This window comes from Xiphophorus couchianus, chromosome 17 (assembly GCF_001444195.1).
Source record: "Xiphophorus couchianus chromosome 17, X_couchianus-1.0, whole genome shotgun sequence".
Taxonomy (NCBI): Eukaryota; Metazoa; Chordata; class Actinopteri; order Cyprinodontiformes; family Poeciliidae; genus Xiphophorus; species Xiphophorus couchianus.
Window position 1 is genome coordinate 15,518,774 of NC_040244.1, and position 22,726 is coordinate 15,541,499.

Sequence of the window (22,726 nt, forward strand, 5' to 3'; positions counted from 1 at the left end):
TATTTTCCCTATGACAGCCGATTTAATTGTTTAGTTTCATTATTTTTTCAAGATGGTGACCTGTTTTTCTTTTGTTTGTTTGTTTGTTTTTGGATAGCCAGGAACTTTACATGTTGAAATGATTTGAAAAAGCAAAATCAATGCTTTTTAGTCTGAGAGTATCACGTTTGAAGACTTTGGTGTCCAATACTTTGACAATTTGATGATTTCTTTGAATTCTAACTTGTTCTTGACTGTTTTTTAAAAAAAAATGCTGTGATAAACATTTGGTCTCCATGGCAATGACATCAGACTTAAATAGAGGTTTATTAGGACACTCGACAAACGTTCACGTTGATGATGATAAGATAATGGATTGTAGGTGTTGTATATTAATACTAAATATTTGCATTTGTGGATTGTATCATATTTGTGAGATGAATGAATTTGCTTTGTGAGTTATATGAAAATACAAAATTTTGGAAAATGTCAGTAATGCTGACTGTAGTTGTTTTGGTTTAAAAGAAATTTTGGAACCATCAGCTTTTTGAAAAATGTGGTATATGAAGTCTCCATGGATACGTTGATTAAATAACAACACACAACATTATTCTTATAAAAATTCTTTAAAGAACAACCAATGTGTGCCTATTAATTTCACAAAGTCACAAAATAACTTAGTGTATTACTCAAGACCAGAAAAATAGAGTTTTGGTCCATTGCATTTTAGTGATGTATCATTTTCAGAAGGAATTTGAAATGTTAACAATGAATGTTAAAATTCATTAGAGAAACAATTATCTCAATTTGTTGTCTTTAATGATTGAAATGATTGATTGGTACCAAAGGTGAAGCTGCAAGTTTGTTTCTCTGAGTGATAACTGTCCATACATGTTTGATCATTGAGTTTTAGAATACGTATGTTGTTCTTTTTTTATGTAAAAATATGTTTTATTCTGTTTTGCTGTGACTAAAGATGAGCTTTATTTATTCTATTTCTTAATTCATGTTCTTATTATGTAATCACATCTAGTGTAGCAATACCACTGTTAATTAAATCTGATGAAGAAAATTAAAGACATTCTCAAACCTGGGTTAATGTATTTTTGGCCTTTCAGTGTTCTCTTTAAACATTTCTTGGATTTTTGGGAAGGTCTTGATACTGAACTATAGTTTTTTGTTTTCTTTTCCATTCTGTAGCGCTCCCAACAGATAGATCCCCAATATTGGGGGGACATCCAGACAGTGGTAAGGATCTCAGTAAGGTGGTCAAATGTTTTCTTGCAGATGTCAGACGACATTTCACTCACACTTCATATTTCCCTCCCTCTCAGTCTCTGAAGACCAGGGAAGGTCAAGCTATCGTTCACCTCCAGACTCTGTGGACTGTATTACCAGCTCCAGTGAAGTCCAGGTTGGTAATGACTGCACTAGCAGTTGCAGTGGTAGCTGTACTACCAGCTCCATTCTGAGAGTGAACCCTGCTTATGCTGCGTCACAGCTGCTTGAGGTTCGTCCTCCAAGTTTTAAATACATATGTGAAATAGGGATGGTTCAGAAGCCTCAAGAGGGCATTTCTCCCTTGACTTCACTTGAATCCACATGTGGACTTGACAAGCAGGAAGAGCCCATTTTGAGTCCAGAGGATTCCAGACCTATTGGTACCTTGCAACATCACCAGGTAGGTTTGGAAGAGGATGCGGCTCATGTGACATCTGTGACTGGCAACAACAGAAAGAGGACAAAGGGCAGGGGTGATGAAGAGGAGCCCCCTGCCAAAAGGACCAGGGAGAATCAAGCTGAAGATGACCTCTCCTCCAAGAGAACCAGGAACAGTGGTGCTGAAGAGGAGCTCCCTGCCAAAAGGACCAGGGAGAATCAAGCTGAAGATGACCTCCCCTCCAAGAGAACCAGGAACAGTGGTGCTGAAGAGGAGCTCCCCGCCAAGAGGACCAGGGAAAGTGGTGATGGTGAAGAGGAGCCCTCTGCCAAAAGGACCAGGGAGAATCCAGCTGAAGATGACCTCCCCGCCAAGAGGACCAGGGACAGTGGTGATGAAGAGGAGCTCCCTGCCAAGAAACCTAGGGACAGCATTGCTGAAGAGGAGCTCCCTGCCAAGAGGACCCGGGAAAGTGGTGATGGTGAAGAGGAGCCCTCTGCCAAACGGACCAGGGAGAATCAAGTTGAAGATGACCTCCCCTCCAAGAGAACCAGGGACAGGGTTGATGGTGAAGAGGAGATCCCTGCCAAGAGATCCAGAGACAGCAATGATGAAGAGGAGGACGAGCCCATTCAGTCAACCCCTGTGTTCATTGCTTACCAAAACACAGACCATGAAGATCCCATTCTGTCATCCCCTGTTCTCAGTCCCTCAGGAGGGATGGTACATGATGATTCTTGTCTGCCATCCCCTGTCTTCAGTTCCTCGTCATTGTATGGTGACTTGGATGATCCCATTTTGTCACCCTATGACTTCAGTCCTTCACCTAAAATGGAATCTGAGGATCCCAGTCTGTCATCCGTTATATTCGGTCCCACATCAATGACATACTTGGATGATCCCATTTTGTCACCCTGTGACTTCAGTCCTTCACCTAAAATGGAATCTGAGGATCACAGTCTGACATCCATTATATTCGGTCACAATTCAATGACAAACTCGGAGGATCCCATTTTGTCACCCTGTGACTTCAGTCCTTCACCTAAAATGGAATCTGAGGATCACAGTCTGACATCCATTATATTCGGTCACAATTCAACGACAAACTCGGAGGATCCCATTTTGTCACCCTATGACCTCAGTCCTTCACCTAAAATGGAATCTGAGGATCACAGTCTGACATCCATTATATTCGGTCACAATTCAACGACAAACTCGGAGGATCCCGTTTTGTCACCAGTCTTCTGTTCTTCCCCTGTCCTTAGTCTTTGTCTCTCACCATCAACATACTCCAGAGAACCACTTTTTTCACCCTGTAACTTGAGTTCCTGGATGTGGTCTAACGAGGACATAGAAGAGGACCCAATACCTTCAACATCTGACGGAATTACAGGAAGAGAGAGATCCAGACATGTTTGGTTTAGACCTCACTACAACTTGTCTAGTGACTCTGATTAGATTGGGATCTTGAAAAACTGAATACCTACCTGGTACCTGGTAACTAATGGAAGTCACATTAGGACATCATCACTTCGCTATTGTTTTATTAAAGCCAATGGCTTTCTACCAGGACTGAGGATGCCTTAGGTTGCGTCTTGCACCAGGGCTTTTCTTTATCCCGCTGGTAGATTTTGTATTTTAGATGTAAAGAATTCTGGCAGGACCGAGGATGCCTTAGGTAGCGTCTTGCACCGGGGCTTTTCTTTATCCCGCTGCTAGAGTTTGTATTTTAGATGTTAAATATTCTGGCAGGACTGAGGATGCCTTAGGTAGCGTCTTGCACCGGGGCTTTTCTTTATCCCGCTGCTAGAGGTTGTATTTTAGATGGTAAGGATTTTGGCTGGACAGGCAATGCAGACTTTTTTGCTGTTTAATCAAATAATGACTCAATGCTGGAGGAGACAAATGCAAAATTCTGAGGAATGAGACCATATTTCTGAACAAAAAACACTAAAAGGAGTCGGACATCGCTGGTGCATAAACAAAAAACACTAAAATGAGTCGGACATCGCTGGTGCATAAACAAAAAACACTAAAAGGAGTCGGACATCGATGGTGCATAAACAAAAAACACTAAAAGGAGTCGGACATCTCTGGTGCATAAACAAAAAACACTAAAAGGAGTCGGACATCGCTGGTGCATAAACAATAAATGCTAAAAGTATCGAGACAACGCTTCAGGATTAAAACTAAATCTAAAACAATCTTGCTGAGTAAAAATTAAACATCAAAAGAATTGAGACAACACAGCTCGGGACACTGGAAACAATACAATTGCGACAACACGGCTGCAAATTAAATTATTTAAAATTCAATCGACGTTTCTGTCACCTTCTAATTTTTAAGACATGAAAAAACGGATGGGGACACAATATAACTGGTTGTGCTGTAGTATAAACGGGTCGAAACATCGGTTTTAAATTTGAACACACAGGGCAAAAGGTAAGTATCAGTCCCAGACAGAGCAGCTCGCAGTGAGACTGCTTCTTCCATGATTCTCTTTGTGGTTCTGTTTCTGTTTTGAGGACTTTGAGATCTATCTGTCACTTGAGTTTTCTGTTTTGCTCTTTGTGTTTTCCTCTCTACTCTCCCATGTTCCAGGGTGTCATAGTGGGGCTTCGCCACACGGTGATCTCTAATATTGTAAATTGTTCTCACCTGTTCCTCTACTAATCCAGTCTCCCAGTTTTAATCGTTCAGGTTTTAGCCGATCATTGCTGGATTCTTTCGTCGCTGTCCACGTGGTTCCCGTCCTCCTGGTTTCCTTCTTGTTTTTCATACTGCTGGTAAGTTTTTGCATTCTACATTCACATGACACTTGCTTGCCTCTGGCTGGTGTTCGGGACCATCAGCTTTGCTAAATGAAAATGTTAATAGAAATTCACAATTGGTAATTTAGAAAGCGAGTCTTTTCATAACAGCCGGGCCCTGATGACAGAAGGACGATCAGGAATAGAGCAGAGGACCTACTGATGTAAAGGTTACATTCAGTTTTATAAATGGTGAGGACATGATTATGACTTGATCAGAAAGTCTGAATCTGTTATTTAGAATTATTTAGAAATGAAGGAATGTGTGTCTGATCATGTATTGGTTTACTTGCATGACTCAAACAAGACAACAGCCCTGGACCAATCAGGGGAGAGAAGACACAGAGGACAGAGGAGACGAAGAAAATCCTGCTGGAAACCCAGAGAAGTTGTTTCCTGGTGGAACAGGAGGACAGGACACAGAATAAAGAGACACAGATAATGTGAAGTAGGTCCTTTAATAACAAATCAAGCTTTGCCATAGAAGATTATGTTGAAAATTCACCTGTTCACGGGTCAGACATTGAATTTTAAGGAATTTTAGAAACAGTAAATGGACTGAACTTATATAACGCTTTTCCAATCATTTTGACCACTCAGAACGATTTACACTAGAGTCACATTCACCTATTTACACTCATTAACGCACACACATTTATACACCGATCGGTAGGCACTTTGGTAGGTTAAGTGCCTTGCCTGGGGCACATCAACATGTGGCAGGAGGAAACTGGAATCAAACCTAAAACCTTTCGAACGCAACACAACTACACTACCAACGGAACCCTCAAAGAAAACCCAGAGCTGATTTCTGATCTCAGATTTAAACTTTGCAGATAAATAATGTCTCTGATCATCCCAGGTTGGGTCTCCTGAGCCTGTAAACCTCCACCTTCAACACCACCAGTCAAGTGAAGGAAGATAAGAGAACCCAGTTGACAAAAAAAGTAAGAACATTTGTATCTTTCAATATAGCTAAACATTTCAAATGTAGCTGCAGAGAGTTGAACTGAAAGTTAGAAGCTGTTTCTATCTGCCGTCTATGTATATTTTCCTCTTTAACTCTGTTGTCTTTTCTCTTTTTTCTACGTCAACTCATGTCACATGACTTGAGTTGAGCAGCAATTAAGGCAGAAGATCTACTATATCTGCTGATTGACTGGTTGTAACAGGTTGTGGAGAAGGTGAGGACATGATGATGACTTGATCAGAAGGTCTGATTCAATCATCTGTTTAGATAGAAATTAAGAAATGTGTTTCTGATCACGTCTTGGTTCACTAGCATGACTGGAACAAGACAGCAGCGCTGGACCAATCAGGAGAGAGAAGACAGAAGATCCTGCTGACATTCCAGAGATTTAATGAAGAAGAGTTTCCTGATGCAACAGAGGGACATCTGAGGACGGGATGCAGAATAAAGAGACACTGATCATGTGAAGTAGGTCCTTCAATAACAAACCAAGCATTGCCGTACATTTTATGAACTCATAGAAAACCCAGAGCTGACTTTTGACCCCTGGTTCAGATTCTGCAGATCAATAATGTCTCTGATCATCCCAGGTTGGATCTCCCGAGCCTGTAAACCTCCACCTTCAACACCATCAGTTAGGTGGAGGAAGATAAGAGAACCCAGTTGACAAAAAAAGTAAGAATATTTATATCTTTCAACATAACTAAACATTTCAGATATTGCTGCAGAGAGTTGAGCTGTAAAAACGGTTTCTATCTGCTGTCTTTGTAAAAAAAAGAATTTTTAACTCTGTTGTATTTTCTCTTTATTTCAATTCTACATCAACTCATGTCACATGACTTGAGTTGACCAGCAATTAAAGCAGAAGATCTGCTCCACCTGCTAATCTACTGGTTGTAAAAGATTGTGGAAACGGTGAGGACATGATGATGACTTCATCAGAAAGTCCTTCATTCATCTGTTATTTAGACAGAAATTAAAGAATGTGTGTCTGATTATGTGATGATTCTCCAACATTACTGAGATAAGACAACAGGATTGGACCAATCAGGAGACAGGACTGAGGAGACACAGGAAATCCTGCCGAAAATCCCGAGAAGAAGTTTCCTGATGGAACAGGAGGACGCCTGAGGACAGAATAAAGAGACACAGATCATGTGAAGTAGGTCCTTCTTGGGTCAGACATTGAATATTAAATAATTTTAGAAACATTATAGAAAACATGATCCCAGATTCAGATGCAACAGATCAATATTGTCCCTGATCATCCCAGGTTGGGTCTCCTCAGCCTGTAAACCTCCATCTTCAACTCCACCAGTCAGGAGGAGGAAGATAAGAGAACCTAGTTGAGAAAAAAAGTAAGAAAACTTATTTTTATCCAGCTAACAATTTTAAATATGGATGAAACAGCGGTCAAATTTCAAAACTGTTCTTTCTTCTGTCCATTCTCTCTAACCCTGTTGTCTTTTCTACATCAACTCATGTCACATGACTTGAGTTGAACAGCAATTAAGGCAGAAGATCTACTATATCTGCTGATTGACTGGTTGTAACAGGTTGTGGAGAAGGTGAGGACATGATGATGACTTGATCAGAAAGTTTGATTCAATCATCTGTTTAGATAGAAATTAAGAAATGTTTTTCTGATCACGTGTTGGTTCACTAGCATGACTGAAACAAGACAGCAGCGCTGGACCAATCAGAAGAGAGAAGACAGAAGATCCTGCTGACATTCCAGAGATTTAATGAAGAAGAGTTTCCTGATACAACAGAGGGACATCTGAGGACGGGATGCAGAATAAAGAGACACTGATCATGTGAAGTAGGTCCTTCAATAACAAACCAAGCATTGCCGTACATTTTATGAACTCATAGAAAACCCAGAGCTGACTTTTGACCCCTGGTTCAGATTCTGCAGATCAATAATGTCTCTGATCATCCCAGGTTGGATCTCCTGAGCCTGTAAACCTCCACCTTCAACACCATCAGTTAGGTGGAGGAAGATAAGAGAACCCAGTTGACAAAAAAAGTAAGAATATTTATATCTTTCAACATAACTAAACATTTCAGATATTGCTGCAGAGAGTTGAGCTGTAAAAACGGTTTCTATCTGCTGTCTTTGTAAATTTTTCTTTTTAACTCTGTTGTATTTTCTCTTTATTTAATTTCTACATCAACTCATGTCACACTTGAGTTGACCAGCAATTAAAGCAGAAGACCTGCTCCACCTGCTAATCTACTGGTTGTAAAAGATTGTGGAAACGGTGAGGACATGATGATGACTTCATCAGAAAGTCTCCTTCATTCATCTGTTCTTTAGACAGAAATTAAAGAATGTGTGTCTGATCATGTGATGATTCTCCAACATTACTGAGATAAGACAAGAGGATTGGACCAATCAGGAGACAGGACTGAGGAGACACAGGAAATCCTGTTTAAAATCCCGAGATCCCAGGTTGGGTCTCCTCGTATTAGCATCTGACCGGGGCGACCCCAACCATCATTCCGGTGCCAAAGAAACCTCAAGTCACCTCTTTCAACGATTACCGGCCTGTGGCACTGACTCCCATCATGATGAAGTGCTTTGAAAGGCTGGTAAAAGAACACATCGTCTCCAGACTCCCCTCCACATTCGACCCGTTCCAGTTTGCCTACCGCCAAAACCGCTCCACTGAGGATGTTATCTCCTCCACCCTACACCTGAGCCTGGCTCAACTGGAGGAGAAGAACACTAATGTGCGGATGGTGTTCCTGGACTTCAGCTCAGCGTTCAACACAATCATCCCACAGCATCTGGCAGGAAAACTGGGACATCTGGGCTGCAGCACCCCCCTGCACAACTGGCTGCTAGACTTCCTCACCGACAGACCTCAGTCAGTCCGGATCGGACAACACACCTCCGATGTCATCACCCTCAGCACAGGCTCCCTTCAGGGCAGCAGAAAGGATCATCGGGGCCCCCCTTCCCTCCATTCAGGACATTTCATCCCAGCGATGCGTGTCCCGAGGCCGAAACATCGTCAGTGACCCCTCACACCCCCACCATGGACTGTTCTCCCTGCTGCCCTCTGGAAAGAGGTTCCGCAGCGTCCGGTGCAGGTCCACCAGGTTCTGAAACAGCTTTTTCCCACTTGCCATCAGACTGCTGAACTCTTAACTGGACTGCACTTAAAATCTGGTCTCCACTTTATACCTTGCACATGTACAGAGCTAAATAACTTCCTTTTTACTGTCATTCCTGCACTTTATATTTTATATTTATATTCATATTTTATACTGTATTTTATTTTATTCTGGAGTAACCTCACAACATTGAAAGCTCAAAACATTGTCCTGAGCCGTATGCAACGAAATTTCGTTCTGTATACACCCTGTGCATGCAAAATGACAATAAAGTCAGTCTAAGTCTCTAAGTCTAATCTTCATTTCTGCGGTGTCAGTAGGATGTGTGATAGACCTAGACCTAACAGACATAGACCTAACAGTCTGTTAGAGATTGGCTTTATTTACTTTGGTGAATGTTTATAGTTTTTTAAAAAAACACTGAACATTTTTTGCCTGCTTTCTTTTGTCCGTTTAGCAAAGGAGAGACAGTTGATTATAGCATGAAGAGGGTATTTTTACATACAGCCAAGTTTAGCGTAACTTATTTCCTTTTAATAAATGGAGTAGTCTAAAAGCAGCTTTTTATATTAGCTTTACAGAGCCTGACTTAAATATTGTTTTATTTTTAAATAACACCACTGATAGCGTGTGTTGAGGAATCTTTCCCTTGTTCAAGGTGTTATTCTTTTAGTACACCTACAACTTGTTACAGATTCTCACTGTATACTTAGCGCTAGCACTGATAAAGCTGCGTAAAAAGCTTCAAGGAAACGATCCCACTTGATATTAAGTCTATAAATGTACATTTAAGTGAAGGAGAAAAAAGTTTTCAACAAAATCCGACAGCACTTCCATCCATCCGTCCATTTTCTACCCTAGTGGGGTCGGGAGGGTTGCTGGTGTCTATCTCCTAACGTTCCGGGCGAGAGGCAGGGATACACCCTGGACAGGTCACCACTCACCAGTGTGTCGCAGAGCAACACAGAGACGGACACACAACCGTACACAAACAGAGTTTTTGGACTGTGGGAGGAAGCCGGAGTACCCGGAGAGAACTCCGTGCAGAGGTTTGTCAGGAATCAAACCCAGGACCTTCTTGCTGCAAGGCTACCAACTGCACCACTGTGTAGCCCCAGACAGCACCTACCTGATCTTATGTAACATTTCTCATTTGAACGAGGTCTGCACGATAAGCCGATTTACTAAAACTCATTTGGCCGATACCAATACCGATATTTTTTTTCATATACCTACTTACTATGAATTATATGACTTTCTCTACTGTGGAATTAAGATACTGCATTATCTTTGTCCGTTTAGCCAGCTACCAAATGCAAATGCTACAAAGGAGGCTGAAGATGATGTAACACGTTCAACTTGCATTAAGTTTAATGTCAAATTTATTCAAGACATTTGCTTTCTCTAAGACAATGTCAACAGTGCAAAATGGATGTGCTGCAGGCATTATTGCCACTCGTTTGTCATATAAAAATACCTTTTATATCGGTGAGTTATTTTGACAGAATGGCCGATATCCAATATTAAATTTTCCAGCTAATATCGGCCCGTGCCGATAATATTGTGCATCCTTAATTTGAACATTAGGGGTGCTAAGAAGACTCTTACTATTCATTAATAAAGAATAAAAATGGCACCTTTCCATATGGTCATTCGAATAATATGCCACTACAAAAAAAAATAGATTTATTGCTACTTATTCCAGTACATTGTCCTCCATGTGTTGGTGATGAAGAGCATGGGCACAGAGACATGTCAGTGCTTGTTGGTTTTGATGCTTTTCGCACCTGGAAATATTTACAAGTGTTTATTTTTTCTTCTGCAAGAATAGAAAACATGGAGCAGCTCTCGTTTAGAGACATTTAAATCACAGGCCATGTAATAAACCTTATAATTTGATACAACACCTGACTCATGCCTCTGAAGTCTCTTTCCTCTTAGCTAAATCTCTCAACATGGAGTTCTTGCTGGATCTGGAAATCTGCTCCCTTGGGCCTGATAATCTTGGCAGAGAATTTTAGCTCTGACTACATAGAGAAGGTAATGATTTCAAGCAGTTAATGGTCATATTGCTGCGTATTCCTCTGATGTGATAGCTTTACTGTGATTGATCAACAAAGATTGGAGCTTGATTGCATCTACATTCATCAACTGATGTTCTCTAGTTTCTGTTATTTTCCTTTGAAATACCTGCAGAAAATGTCTCCTTTTTTTTTACTACGGTGTCTCTGATCAGCCTCTTCAATCCCTCTGTGTTTGTGCCTCATTAGTTTTTCACTGTTCCATTGACCCAGATTTTGGTAATATTTAAAATATTATTTTTAAACATGTTCAAAACAGTTCTCATCTGTATGAAATTGTATGTTGCTGTTTTTTCCACTTTTACATGGCATTTATTTCTGGTAGTTTAGCTAAAAAACAAATAAGTCTACAAAAGTTGACATGATGTTAAATAATCAGTGTTGTGTTAAAAAAAAGCATCTTTTTTTTATTAGCTTTTTATCATGTTATGAAGTTATACCACCATCAAAAACATACCTGGAGTGTTGCCTTGATTCGTTTTGAGAAATCCTTCAATCTCCCATGGCAACCATTCAAACAATCCATTTTTTAATATTTAAAGCAAGGTGCTTACTTTATAGAACAACTTTATCTGTAAGTGTCCCAAAAATATTCCTATGAGACAATTTATCAAGTCATTTTAAAACAGAGAGGAAACCTGCTAGCGTTAGCCTAGCTCGTTAGCAAACTCCTAGCATGAAAACATCAGCAACAGGAGCAAGATATGAGTTCATTGAAGACCGTAGCTGAATGTGTCGGGTCAGCACATCCTTAGAAATGCATTACATGATGTCAGGATACATGTTTCAGGTGACATGTTGCCAGAACGTAGCTTTGTGCTCGCCGTAGCATGTCAGCTAATGCTACGCCATATTTACATCAAAACGCGGAGCTGGGTTTGACGTCACTTCCAGTCGAGAAGTCAGGATTTCAACATCGTTAGCGTTGTCAATGCGAGAAGCGGCCATTTTGAAACGAGAAGTCGGGACTTAAACATCCTATCTGGGGGTAGTTGGAGTTTCTCCCACATTCTGAGTGGGAAGTCTGAATTCAGGAAGCATTTCAGTTGATTTATCCGACTCGGGAAGTTGTAATTTCCAACTACAAATGGAACGCAACATAACTTCCTGTCCGCCATCTTGGAAGACAAAGAGAACAAAGAAGTACCCCGATGCAACGCAATTAGCAATCAGAGACAAAGAGATGAAAAGAAGCATTTTTTATATTTGTGAGTCGTGATCATAGCCAAAGGATTGATCAAGATAAGAATTGTTGTTGGGCATCAGGAAGCACATCCTCTATGCTCACAGAGGAGAAGCTGCGAAAATAAACTTTGACTAGATTTGAGTCATGTGAAGTTTGAAGTTTATTTACAAGAAAATTATCTGGACGAATACTTTAACATTTGGAGTATTCATTCAGAAAAGGTATTTGTCCCTGGAAAGACTGTCCAGCAGTCTCTCCATCTCCACAGCAAGTTTTAGGTCCATTTAGAAGATAATAAAAAAATTTTTTAAAAATCAAAGCTGCATCCTCTCCTGTATCGCTGCACCTGTGAAGGCCCCAAGTGACGGCTCCTCCTGGGTCACTGCATTGAGGTGACGCCCCGCCCGCCTCTCGGCTGCCCTCAGTTTCTCCTGCAGCTCCCGTGCCTCCTGCTCCGCCTTGCGTGCGGCCTTGCGGGCGTTTCTCAGAGAGCGCTTCACCTTGCCAACGCGCTCCTTCAGCTGCCGGTTCCTCCTCTCGGCTGAGGCCAGGCGCTCCTGCAGCCTCCGGCCGCGCTCCTCCTCCTCGAACAGGGCCAGCTGCACCGAGGAGCACAGCAGCTGGAGCAAGAAGAGAGGAAAACAGAGTGGTGCCTTTTTGTGTTTTCTAGCAGTGAAACCGAACCGCTGCAACTAACAGCTGTCACAACATCAGGTTCTGCTACGTGAGGAGGAAAGAAAATGGGAACTTAGGGTCCTATTATTTATCTACACATGCAACCTGTTCCCAGTTTATAGAGTAGATCTGGTTGTTAGTCTAACAACCTCATCCTTTCCTGGGATGCCCTAGATTTTCATCTCAGTGGGTGACATCCCAAACCCTTCAAAACCTACTTCAAAAGGTACCAACCAATGAGACATGATGCACAATACAGAGCTCACACATATGGAATAACATTTTAACAAGATATTTGGGGAGCAATACGTTTTTTCAAAAGAAAAACCTCCTACCAACCTTCCTCTCTTTACACCCCCTGCCTAGACTTAAGATCTATGATGAAGATGTAATCAGCCTCCTTCAGCATCAGAAGACCAGGAAAGCGTCCTTGTCTAAGTCCCTCACCATCCTCAACAACAACGTGTCTGCTGTGTATCACTGCTGGTTCCTAGGAACAACCCTTTCTTGTGACCTCTGATGGTCCTCACATACAGATTCTGTTCAGAAGAAGAAGCTGGACTTCCTGCAACCACGTAAGGCAGGGATCCTCAAATCCAGACCTGGAGGGCCAGTGTCCTGCAGACATGCCTCTGCTTCAACACACCTGGATCAAATAATCAGGTCATTAGCAGGAGTCTGAACAACTTGACAGAATGAAGGAGGTAACTTAGCCAGTTGATTAAGGCGTGTTGAATCAGGGACACACCTAAAAGTTGCAGAACACCCTTGAGGCCTGGATTTTAGGGACCTCTGACTTAAGGAGCACAACCTGTCACAGGAGCTGCTGGTCATCTACCACACTGTGTGGTTTGGCTCATCCACAAGACAAGTCCAGGTTACAATGGACAATTAGGACTGCAGAGACGCTCATCAGGGCTGACTTTCCCTCCATTCAAGACTTGTAAAGGTCTAGGGTAAGGAAAAGGACAGCTAACATGTCTGCAGACCCCACACATCCTGGACCCAAACTGTGTAGGCTTTTACTTTCAGTTCGGTGATGTCATAGTCTGGTGAAAATCAGCTCCTTGTTCTAAGTTTTGCTTCGTTTAAAGGGTCTGGACCCTCGACCCTCGAACGATTGCCTGCTGGAGGCGTGGCCTCTGTTGAAGTTTTAAACGATTGGATCTGATTGTGCCCCATTGCTAATGTTTGGTCGTGATGTATGTATAGAGCCAGCTTGATGACGCTTACTGGAAATTGTGTACGATACAAACAACCGTTCCCCACTGCGACAAGAGAAGTCTTGAGCTAGATGACATCTTTGTCAGTAGCAAAATGTCTTAAACATTCCCTTTCTTCCGACTTTTAACTGCTCGTTATTTGGAAAGGCTCCCAATGTAGACTGAATGGCTTCATTCACTTCCTCTGCTGCCATTGCCAAACTACAACCATAGGCAGAGTTTAATTCTAAAACAGAGTATTGAGCGTAAATGTGTTGGAAGGCAACGGCCAAGCTGGTGATGAAGAACTGTTTGGAAAAAAACGAGCTGTCATGAGTATCTACTTTCCCTTTTGTGTCTATTTATATTTCAAATGTCTCCAACAAGAGCAAAGTAGAATCCAAGTCAAATTCTTTGTTTGTGTGGACAAATGTGGTGAATAAAGCTGATTCTGACTCAATTCAATTTCTTAGAATTGGCTTACTAGTGATCACTTGCTCTGAACTTACACTAGTCATTCGCTGGTCACTGCCTGTGTGTGAGCCAATGGTAGCCAAACGCCATTTGGTTTTGTGATAATAATTTTGTAAGCTTCATGGAATTTCATGTGAACTTTGTTTTCATTATTATAATCTTCTTGGATCTGAGATCAGAGCACTGTAGAATCTTCAAGGTCTTCTACTATCAGTAGGTCTGTTGCAATTAGCAACATGCCTGAAACAACACACACACACACACACACACTATTGTATCACATTCCCATCACTTGACGTGTGCAGATGCTGGCCTGCCCACGATCTTAGCATATGGCCAATTAGACTGCATGCCTAAGTTCAGGCTACTGTCTGGTGAGTGCGTACACAAGAAGATAAATATGTAATGTACTCTGGTTACTTTGCTCTTTCTGTTGTGTTCACACTCCCTAAAGGGCACAGTGGTGTCGAAAGTTACATGTGGTCAGAAATAAATTAGACATTGGCTTTGTCTGATGTATTAGAAAAAGCCAATGTCTTGTGAGAACTGACTCCAGCTCTTTAACTTGGGCTGTTAACAACAGAACTGGGTGGCAGAAAAAGCTAACAGGTTTCACAAATCATACAGAATCTGTATCAACGGTAGAATATTCCAGTCCAGGTTTGACTGAACCGTATACCCGACCAATCCTAAAGTGATCCTGGCACAAGAAAAGCATGGAAAATGTGGGACGAGTTTTCAGACATCTTAAACTTTCAGTCAGTGTGGATCTATAGCATGTATCTGTGCACGCGCCTGGCTGCTCTACAATTGAACACATGCACAATGTTTATGTGCACATGTGATTTTAAAACTGAGGTACGTGTCGAGCTGGGATCTGCTCATATCAAGGCCCTCAGTGTGATACCTTCAGAGCACACACACACCCACACACACCATCTGTGAAAACATCCGAGTGTTACCCTCCTGCTGCTGGATATCATCTGGATAAACACTCTTTAGAGAACATGTAAAGACACACTTCAGCATTAATTATCTTCAGGTTCATGTAAAGTAAGTAGTTTTCCCAAATTAATTTAGGAAAACAACAAAAAAAACTAGTGTTTTAAATTGCTTCCTATAGGCTAACATCATGACCCAACCCAAGTTTTTAAATGCTTACAGGAATTTGCTGTTCAGAGTCACATTAACTACTGCAAACTACCGCAAATTAACCGAAGGTGATGTATACCTTTTGCTAACCTAAAGTCAGGTTGCTGCGGTAACAAGTTCTAGAGGCTATCATTCAGAACTTTTCATTTCAAGCAGAACTTGTGTTCACTCCATCACTAAGCTTCATAAATAAAAAATAAAAACTACTTTCAATCATATCACGGCAATGACTCAAAAGTAAAATGAATTAACCTCATGGAAAACTATGCAAGTGCTCTGTCTGTGCCGATGAAGATTCCCTCACGTTGTGATGCCAGGTGCCTGAAACTGAAAGTGAAACTGACAGCATGACCTAATTTCTGATTAACTCAGCTAACAGTCATCAGACCAGTTGGGGGAGTAGAGACGCAGGAATGGAATTCCACTCCCAGATGGTTAGCTGATTCTTAAATCTGAACAAAAGGTGAATACTCACAGGAAAAACAATTAATTCCACACTATTGATCCCAATGCGCGCACACTAATCAACCAGGATTACATTAAATGGTTACTGACTTGTACTTGTGTAGCGCTGTTTTCTAGTCCAGATGGCTCCAGCTGGTCACACATTCACACCCTGGTGGTGGTAAACATTGTGACAGCAGCTTAAATGTCAACTATAATATCATCAACACAGACTGTGTGACGTTTTCCGTCGGTCCTGAATGACCCGTGCGCCAAAGCTACGCCACCAAATCAGTAGGCGTTCACAAGACGCTTGGTGATGTGCTCCTTTATTCTGCTTTGAAGAAGGTCGTAGGTCAGGGGTTAGAGGCTGTGCTCATTCTGAGGACGAGCTTTCACATGTAGAGACCATGACCCAAAGGCAAGGCAAGACCAAACAGCTGTTCTGCTTTGGGGATGTGGAGGAGAGCCAGGTGAAAAGAAAGGCTTCTTTTTTTGTTGTTGTTCAATTCTTGGTAAAACAGTTCAAGATTTCAAGATCTCACACTTACATACTTGATGTTATCACGATCGCAAGGGCTTTGATGCTACGACATCTTCTTCAACTGTGGTTTAAAAACAAAGAAAATTCCCCTAAGATTAGATCAGGGAAGGGGTTTGCTCCTCGTTTCAGGTGCGTGGGAACCAGATGGACAGAGGAGGCTTCCTTGCAAGCCTTTAATTAACTTTTGGTCAAAGCCTCGTCTTATCAGTAGCAGTCAGATCCGCCTTTTCATGTTTTGTTTTTTCTCTCTCTCGCTCTCTGTCTCTATTTTACAGCCGTGGCAACAGCAGCACAGCGTTAAACTGCATAAATATTCCTTTAAAAGAGCGTTAATAGTTTATTGTCAGGGAAAACTCGGGCTCTAACAGCCGTGTTCGCGCCTTTAAGACTTGTCAGACTCACATTAACATTTTATGAGAATGCTCAGAGGGCTGCCTGTTTCTCTCAGTAGTGAAACACTGAAGTTTACAAAGTACACAGCGAGAATGTGTGTGCGTGTAGGCGCGCGTGTGTGTTGGGGTAATGAAGGAAAGGAGTACAGAAGCAGAGCAGAAATGCCTCCCTGCTGGTCTGGATTTTTCTTCCCACTCATCCCTCTTTGTTCTTTCTTATCGTTCTTCATCCAAACACGCACACACACACACACACACACACACACACACACACACACACACACACACACACACATAGACCAAATTAATCTAGAAGAGAAGATCTTTTCTGTGACATCAGCTGTGAAGACTAAAGTGTGTGGGGCTGTGTGTGTGTGTGTGGACGGGAGTTCATTGGACACATTTGAGAAGTGAAATGGAAAGTCTTCAGTCTTTTACTGATGGTTGCCATGTTGTTCAGCAGACCAACACACCACCAGGGCTGGAATAGTTTTACATTTTTCATTCTATTTTTTTGTGACTTTTTGTTTCTGTGATTCAGTTAGCTCTAATTAGCTTTTAGCGTGCGTTTGCTAGTTCTTATTAGTTATTACCAGTTGAATGTTGTTTGGTTTCAGTTTAGCTGTCATTAGTTACAGAAGCAGCTTTAGGATGTTTTTTTTTCATTCTTTGGTTAATTTTTAGGCACAGAAGAATTCAAAAACAAAGGGTATATTTCTAATTTAAAAGAGTAGATACACGTTCTCATGTATTTGCTGAGCGTTTTCCTGTTCTCCCTGTGCGTGCATTGGCTCTCTCCTGGTACTCCAGCTTCCTCTCGCAGTCCAAAATCGATGCAAGTGTTCAAGTAACGGCTGGAAGAAGAATAAAATAGCAGCTACGGCCCAAACTGTCCTCACTGACACTAGAAAGTGGTGGATCTCAATGGTTTGACCTTTGACCTCCATTAGGCAGAGGTCGCCACTGCCTGAGGGAAGGACAATAGGAAGAGCTTAAACACCTTGGATTTTAACATTTTTTTTGACATGACAACCCCAAACTTTGTGCATTTTACTGTGATTTTAAATTGTAGAGCATGATGCTGCCACCACCCTATGGGAGTGGTTGGTTGTGTTATCTAGAGTCAGCTCGAAACTATTGATCAGGTCTGAAATCTGGGTGTAGTCATGAGCTCTGAGCTCAACCTTCAGAGGCACATAAAGACGGTTACAAAGTCTTCCTTCTGGCACCTGAGGAACATCTCCAGGATTAGAGGACAATGTCTCAGCCAGATCTAGAGAAACTCATCATGTGTTAGTGACATTGATTACTGCAACAACATCTTCACAAGTCTGTCCAACAAATCAATCCTCCAGCCGCAGCTGATCCAGAACGCTGCTGCTCACATCCTCACTAAAACCAGGAACATAGAGAACGTCACCCAGATCTAAAGTTCTTTCACAGAGACAATAGAATATTGTTGCGTGTTTATAAATTACTGAACGGCTTAGCACAAAAACTCATTAAAGATCTGTTGTTGCGTCAACCTTCCGGACCTCTCAGGTCTTCTGGTTCTGGTTCTGCTCTGCATTAGAACCAGAACCAGAACCAAACAAGGAGAAGCAGCATTCAGCTTCTATGCACCACAAATCTGGAACAAACGTCTAGAAAACTGCGAAACATCTGAAACACCGAGTTCCGTTAAATCCAGACTGTTCAGAGTTGCCTTTCACTCTTAATAACGTGACCAATATAGTTGATGCATATTTGTTTGATGATTTTGATGACGGCATTTAACAAAATGTAATGTTTATTACTTCTTTTCATGATTTGTTTCTATAACTGGTTGCTGAAATGTGCTGCACAATTCAACTTGACTTCTTACTACCCCACCACATGTCTCATTCTGCATGTGGGCTAAAAAGTCCAGTGTTGCTATAGGTGAGTGCGGCCCTCTAGACAAACAGCCGCTTACCCTGCTGTCCTCCTGGGTGTCCCACTCTGGGCTGAAGGTGTGGAACGGTCGGCTCCCTTGACTGCAGTTGGAAAACTGGAAAAGGCTGGAGAAGGTGCGCCTGTTCTCCGCGGTGTCGGGGAAGACCGCATCCTGGAAGTTCACACCATGAGGCAGGATGCTGTAGTTCTCATCCATCCTTAAGAGGAGCCAGACAGACAAGAGCGAGAGGACATTCAGAATCCTGTGGTTCTGATCTGAGACGAGACTTAAATCGCCGCACCTGAGGAAGAAGAAGTAGGAGTAATTTTCCATCACGGTGTGGGACTGGCAGGACAGGTACCCCAGCCCGGTCAGGTTGAGCCGAGATCCGGACGGCACCTCCAGCATGCTGCCCCAGGCCTGGTCGCACAGCAGCTCCACCTCCGCCGAGTACAGCAGCCCTTCCTCCGCGCTCAGGTAGCCGTAGCCGAAGGGCAGCGAGTTGTGCGCGTTGCCAGCTCCGAAGCCCGGCGGCTCCCGGTGGATCGCCAGGACCCGAGCGTACACGATGATCTCCGCCAGCTCCGCCCGGCAGCCCTCGCTCAGCGGCCGCCACTCGGAGGGCAACTGGCAGCCGTGCGTAAAAGCGTCCAAAGTGTCCAACTGCGCAAAAACGCACAGCGTCGCCAGGAGTAAAATCGAGGAAATCATTCCGAAAACTCTCGAAATCCTACTGCTGGTGCTTTGGAGAGGTCTTGCTCGTTTTATACCCTTTTTAAACTGTTATTTCCCCGAAACTAATTCTATGCCACAGGTATGTAAAGTATGAGCACAAGTTTATCTGTGGTGTTTGGTTTTGCTATGACCTGAGCGCTGGAGGACGCTGTCTGAGGTCATCTGAAACAAGGTATCTACAAAACTTTGAGACGGCCAGCGCTCTGACATTAACACACCTTTCAGTGTCGGAAAGTTCAGGCAGTCTGTGCTGCATTCACTGACTGATGGACACCTCAGGTATTTGGGCTTCCCATCAGCTCTGGTGGACATGTAAAGCAGAAAACATACATTTTATCGCGACAAATTATTATTATTATTAACATTATTTCATATTATTAGTACTACTAGTACAATGCATCCAGTTTCTTTTTTGTTTTTGTTTCTATAGATATTATTTAAAGTGCTAATATTTAATGTAGGAATTATGGAAATACTTTATTATACTAAAAATAAGTAAACTTTAATATAACACAATATAAAGTTGCCATCATATTTTCTGCTTAAATTACAAGAACTTCGGAAATCATATTTACAAGAAATTCGGTAGTAGCAGTAATGGTTTCTTGGTGCGCTCCAAGATACTCATTTCGTGTGTTATTTTACAACCCTGGCTATTATTGAGGGATTACAACCTACTGACACTGGAATTATAACAATCTCAGAAAAATACGAATAAATATTGTGAAAGCGTGAACAGTTCCTGACTGAATCTATCTACAAGTGTTTGCTAAATTTATACTGCTAAGCATTTCGTCTCAAAATACACCCGAAGAACACAAATCAGCTGAGTTCAAACCCTGAACAGCACTGCCATCTAGCGGACATTAGAGTGAAAGGTGAAGGTCAGGATCTAAATGAAACAGAATCACTTCCGTTCAGTGGCCTTTTAATAGCAAGAAACCCGGTTTATCCAGCGCTGTTTGTTTTTACAGATGACGAGTCTGGGAGAATTTTTTCCCAGCTCTTGGGCTGGGTTTGAGGTCATGCTCCAGCATTGGATTTAAGTTTTCACTTTGACTAGGCCAATCCCAAAACAGTCTATCATTTTCTTGTTGAGTGAATCAGAGGTATTTCGAGCCTTAGAATAATTTCCCTGGGGGCATCGGGGAACACTGAGACGCATTTTCGGCAAATCTAAAGTGTTTGTGTTCTCTTTGGTCAGCTGTGTTTTTGACTTTTGAAAAGTCCCATGGATGCCATCTTGCCCGATATTCATTTACTATGGAACTTTTCTGGGTTCTTTTAGGATATTGAACTAAAAATGTGGTTGTTCTCATTAAATTCACTAATTGGGGCCTGCCCATAACATAAAACAAAGAGACAATTATTGCTTTTACAATTAACAAATACTTACGAGCAAATCTTGTCTGAAACACAACGTATAAGGATAATAATCAGCTTAATCCATGAACTATTCCTGTTGCGTTCCACCATCTTGGATCTATATTCTTTTTTAGCGTGACCAAAACATAACAAAATATCCACCAGGGGGCGTTCTAGTGCGGTTTTCAACCTTGCTGGTCCAGCTTAACTTACAAAAGGCAGCACACGGTGCAATAACATTACCTTGCATTATCTTTTTCTCTCAGGTCAGGGCACTTTAGCCAAATGCTAATGTACCATTCAATATGTTAACATAGTGATTGGTGCAAGTCCAAGTTCGTCAACATGCTTGTTACTCTTCATATGCTATTGATTACATTGCAGCTGTCTTTAGCATTAATGCTAATTGTTTTAGCATCAGAACGCTGGGTCCAAACCGACGGGCACACTTTGGCAGGCCCCGGTTAAATTTCTTCAGGAATTTTCTAGTTTATTAAATATCATCCAATGGCATCGAGAGGCCTCCGTCGGTTCTGGCATCGAGAGGCCTCCGTCGGTTCTGGTATCTAGACACCTCTCTGTGCCTCCGTCGGTCCTGGCCCCATGATGCCTCTCTGTTCCTCCGTTGATCTCTGCCCCAACCTTACCTTAGTAATAATTTTCAATCATATTCAATAATTTTGAATATTACTTAAACAGGGCTGTACAGTTGGTAGCACTGTTGTCTTGCAGCAAGAAGGTCCTGGGTCCGATTCACCGCCCGGCGTCTTTCTTCATGGAGTTTGCATGTTCTCCTTGTGCATGGTGAATCCTCTCCGGGTACTCCTCCCACAGTCCAAAAGCATGACTGTCAGGTTAAGTGGGTTCTCTAAATTCTACTTAGTGATTGTGAATGTGTGTGTGCATGGTTGTTTGCCCTGTCGGTCTCTGTGTTGCCCCTGCGATGGACTAATCAACTGTCCAGGGTGACCTCACCTCTCGCCCCATTGACAGCTGGAGATGTGCACCAGCACATCCTGACCCCACTTGGGACTAGGGTGTAAGAAAATGGATGGATGGATTATTTTCAGTCATATTTAATAAATTTGAATATTACTTAAAAATTGCTGCACAGCTGGTTACATTGTTTTGATAGACTTAGCTTATTTTTGTTAAAGATAGAAAATATCTCAATTATATTTAGCCCTTCAACTCTTACATTAATAAGAAGAGTTTGGAACAGGAGAGCTGAGCGTTAGCACTAGCTGACAGCTCGGTGGAAGCTGAGAGCAGAGGGGCTTTGTAGAGCAGCTGACAGGAAAAAAAAGAAGGATCCTTTAGAACCACACAATAACATCTGAATATTTTTTCCATAAAATCCCTGGTGCTTTGAGCGTTAAGTTGAAGTTATAATACTTCCCAGATATTCACCTACCAGGTTCTCAGCCATCCAGGACATGGGGAAACCAGAAAAGGTTTAAACATAAAGCAACTTAACAAGTTATCATTTAAATAACACATAACTTGTATTGAGAGCCACTACAATAAATCTATTTATGGGGAATTTTATTAAGTGGAGTCACTCATTAAAGCTTGTTTTTATTTAGAGTCTTTATTTTTGTGAAGGTGTAGCAGAGATTAGATCAGTGACACTGAACCAAACTCATACACAACATTTAGATTTTAGTTTGTTTTAATTTTAGTCTCTACGGGTCTCAACAGTTTGTTAACTGAGAAAAACACTTTTGTTGTACATTAACACTTACTAGTCATCTTTGTTCCTGCAGCTTGAACACATTAAAAACTTTTTAAACCACGTTACAATTCACTGTAACTTTCCTTGTTTATCGTTCCACCAATAATGAGATGGGATTTTCTTCCTTGGGCCCATATTTTAGCTTATCACACCCATATTGGTGTGTCATACTACAGACAAGAAAGACTTGGTCTGGACTGATGTACTGTATATTAAACAAAGATTCTTTAAAACGCATTTTGAGTTCTATAAATTTACACATTTATTTATGTACACAGAAAGCA

General features: G+C 41.8%; 1 protein-coding gene and 1 long non-coding RNA gene across 6 annotated transcripts; one reads left to right on the forward strand and one right to left on the reverse strand.

Annotated features, from left to right (window-relative positions):
- Window positions 1-5,410: 5,410 nt before the first annotated feature.
- On the forward strand, window positions 5,411-8,028 carry LOC114161071 (uncharacterized). Of its 3 annotated transcripts, none has more exons than XR_003598929.1 (7): window positions 5,899-6,094; window positions 6,273-6,334; window positions 6,444-6,581; window positions 6,693-6,987; window positions 7,086-7,241; window positions 7,364-7,448; window positions 7,622-8,028. It is a non-coding gene; the product is annotated as an uncharacterized LOC114161071 (long non-coding RNA). The 3 variants fall into 3 exon arrangements; XR_003598928.1 differs by having other exon boundaries at window positions 6,449-6,581; XR_003598927.1 differs by lacking the exons at window positions 6,444-6,581; window positions 6,693-6,987; window positions 7,086-7,241; window positions 7,364-7,448; window positions 7,622-8,028 and adding exons at window positions 5,411-5,633; window positions 5,732-5,887 and having other exon boundaries at window positions 6,010-6,094; window positions 6,273-6,286.
- On the reverse strand, window positions 6,409-21,217 carry ccdc3a (coiled-coil domain containing 3a). 3 transcript variants are annotated; one of them, XM_028044114.1, is made up of 3 exons: window positions 18,909-19,692; window positions 18,647-18,824; window positions 11,808-12,429 (listed from the first exon to the last, which is right to left on the reverse strand). In XM_028044114.1, the coding sequence occupies exons 1-3, from the start codon at window positions 19,316-19,318 to the stop codon at window positions 12,124-12,126; spliced, it is 894 nt and encodes a 297-aa protein (XP_027899915.1). In that variant the 5' UTR covers window positions 19,319-19,692; the 3' UTR covers window positions 11,808-12,123. The 3 variants fall into 3 exon arrangements, with proteins under 3 accessions (XP_027899916.1, XP_027899915.1, XP_027899914.1); XM_028044115.1 differs by lacking the exon at window positions 11,808-12,429 and adding an exon at window positions 6,409-6,546 and having other exon boundaries at window positions 18,647-21,217; XM_028044113.1 differs by having other exon boundaries at window positions 18,647-19,688.
- Window positions 21,218-22,726: the final 1,509 nt, after the last annotated feature.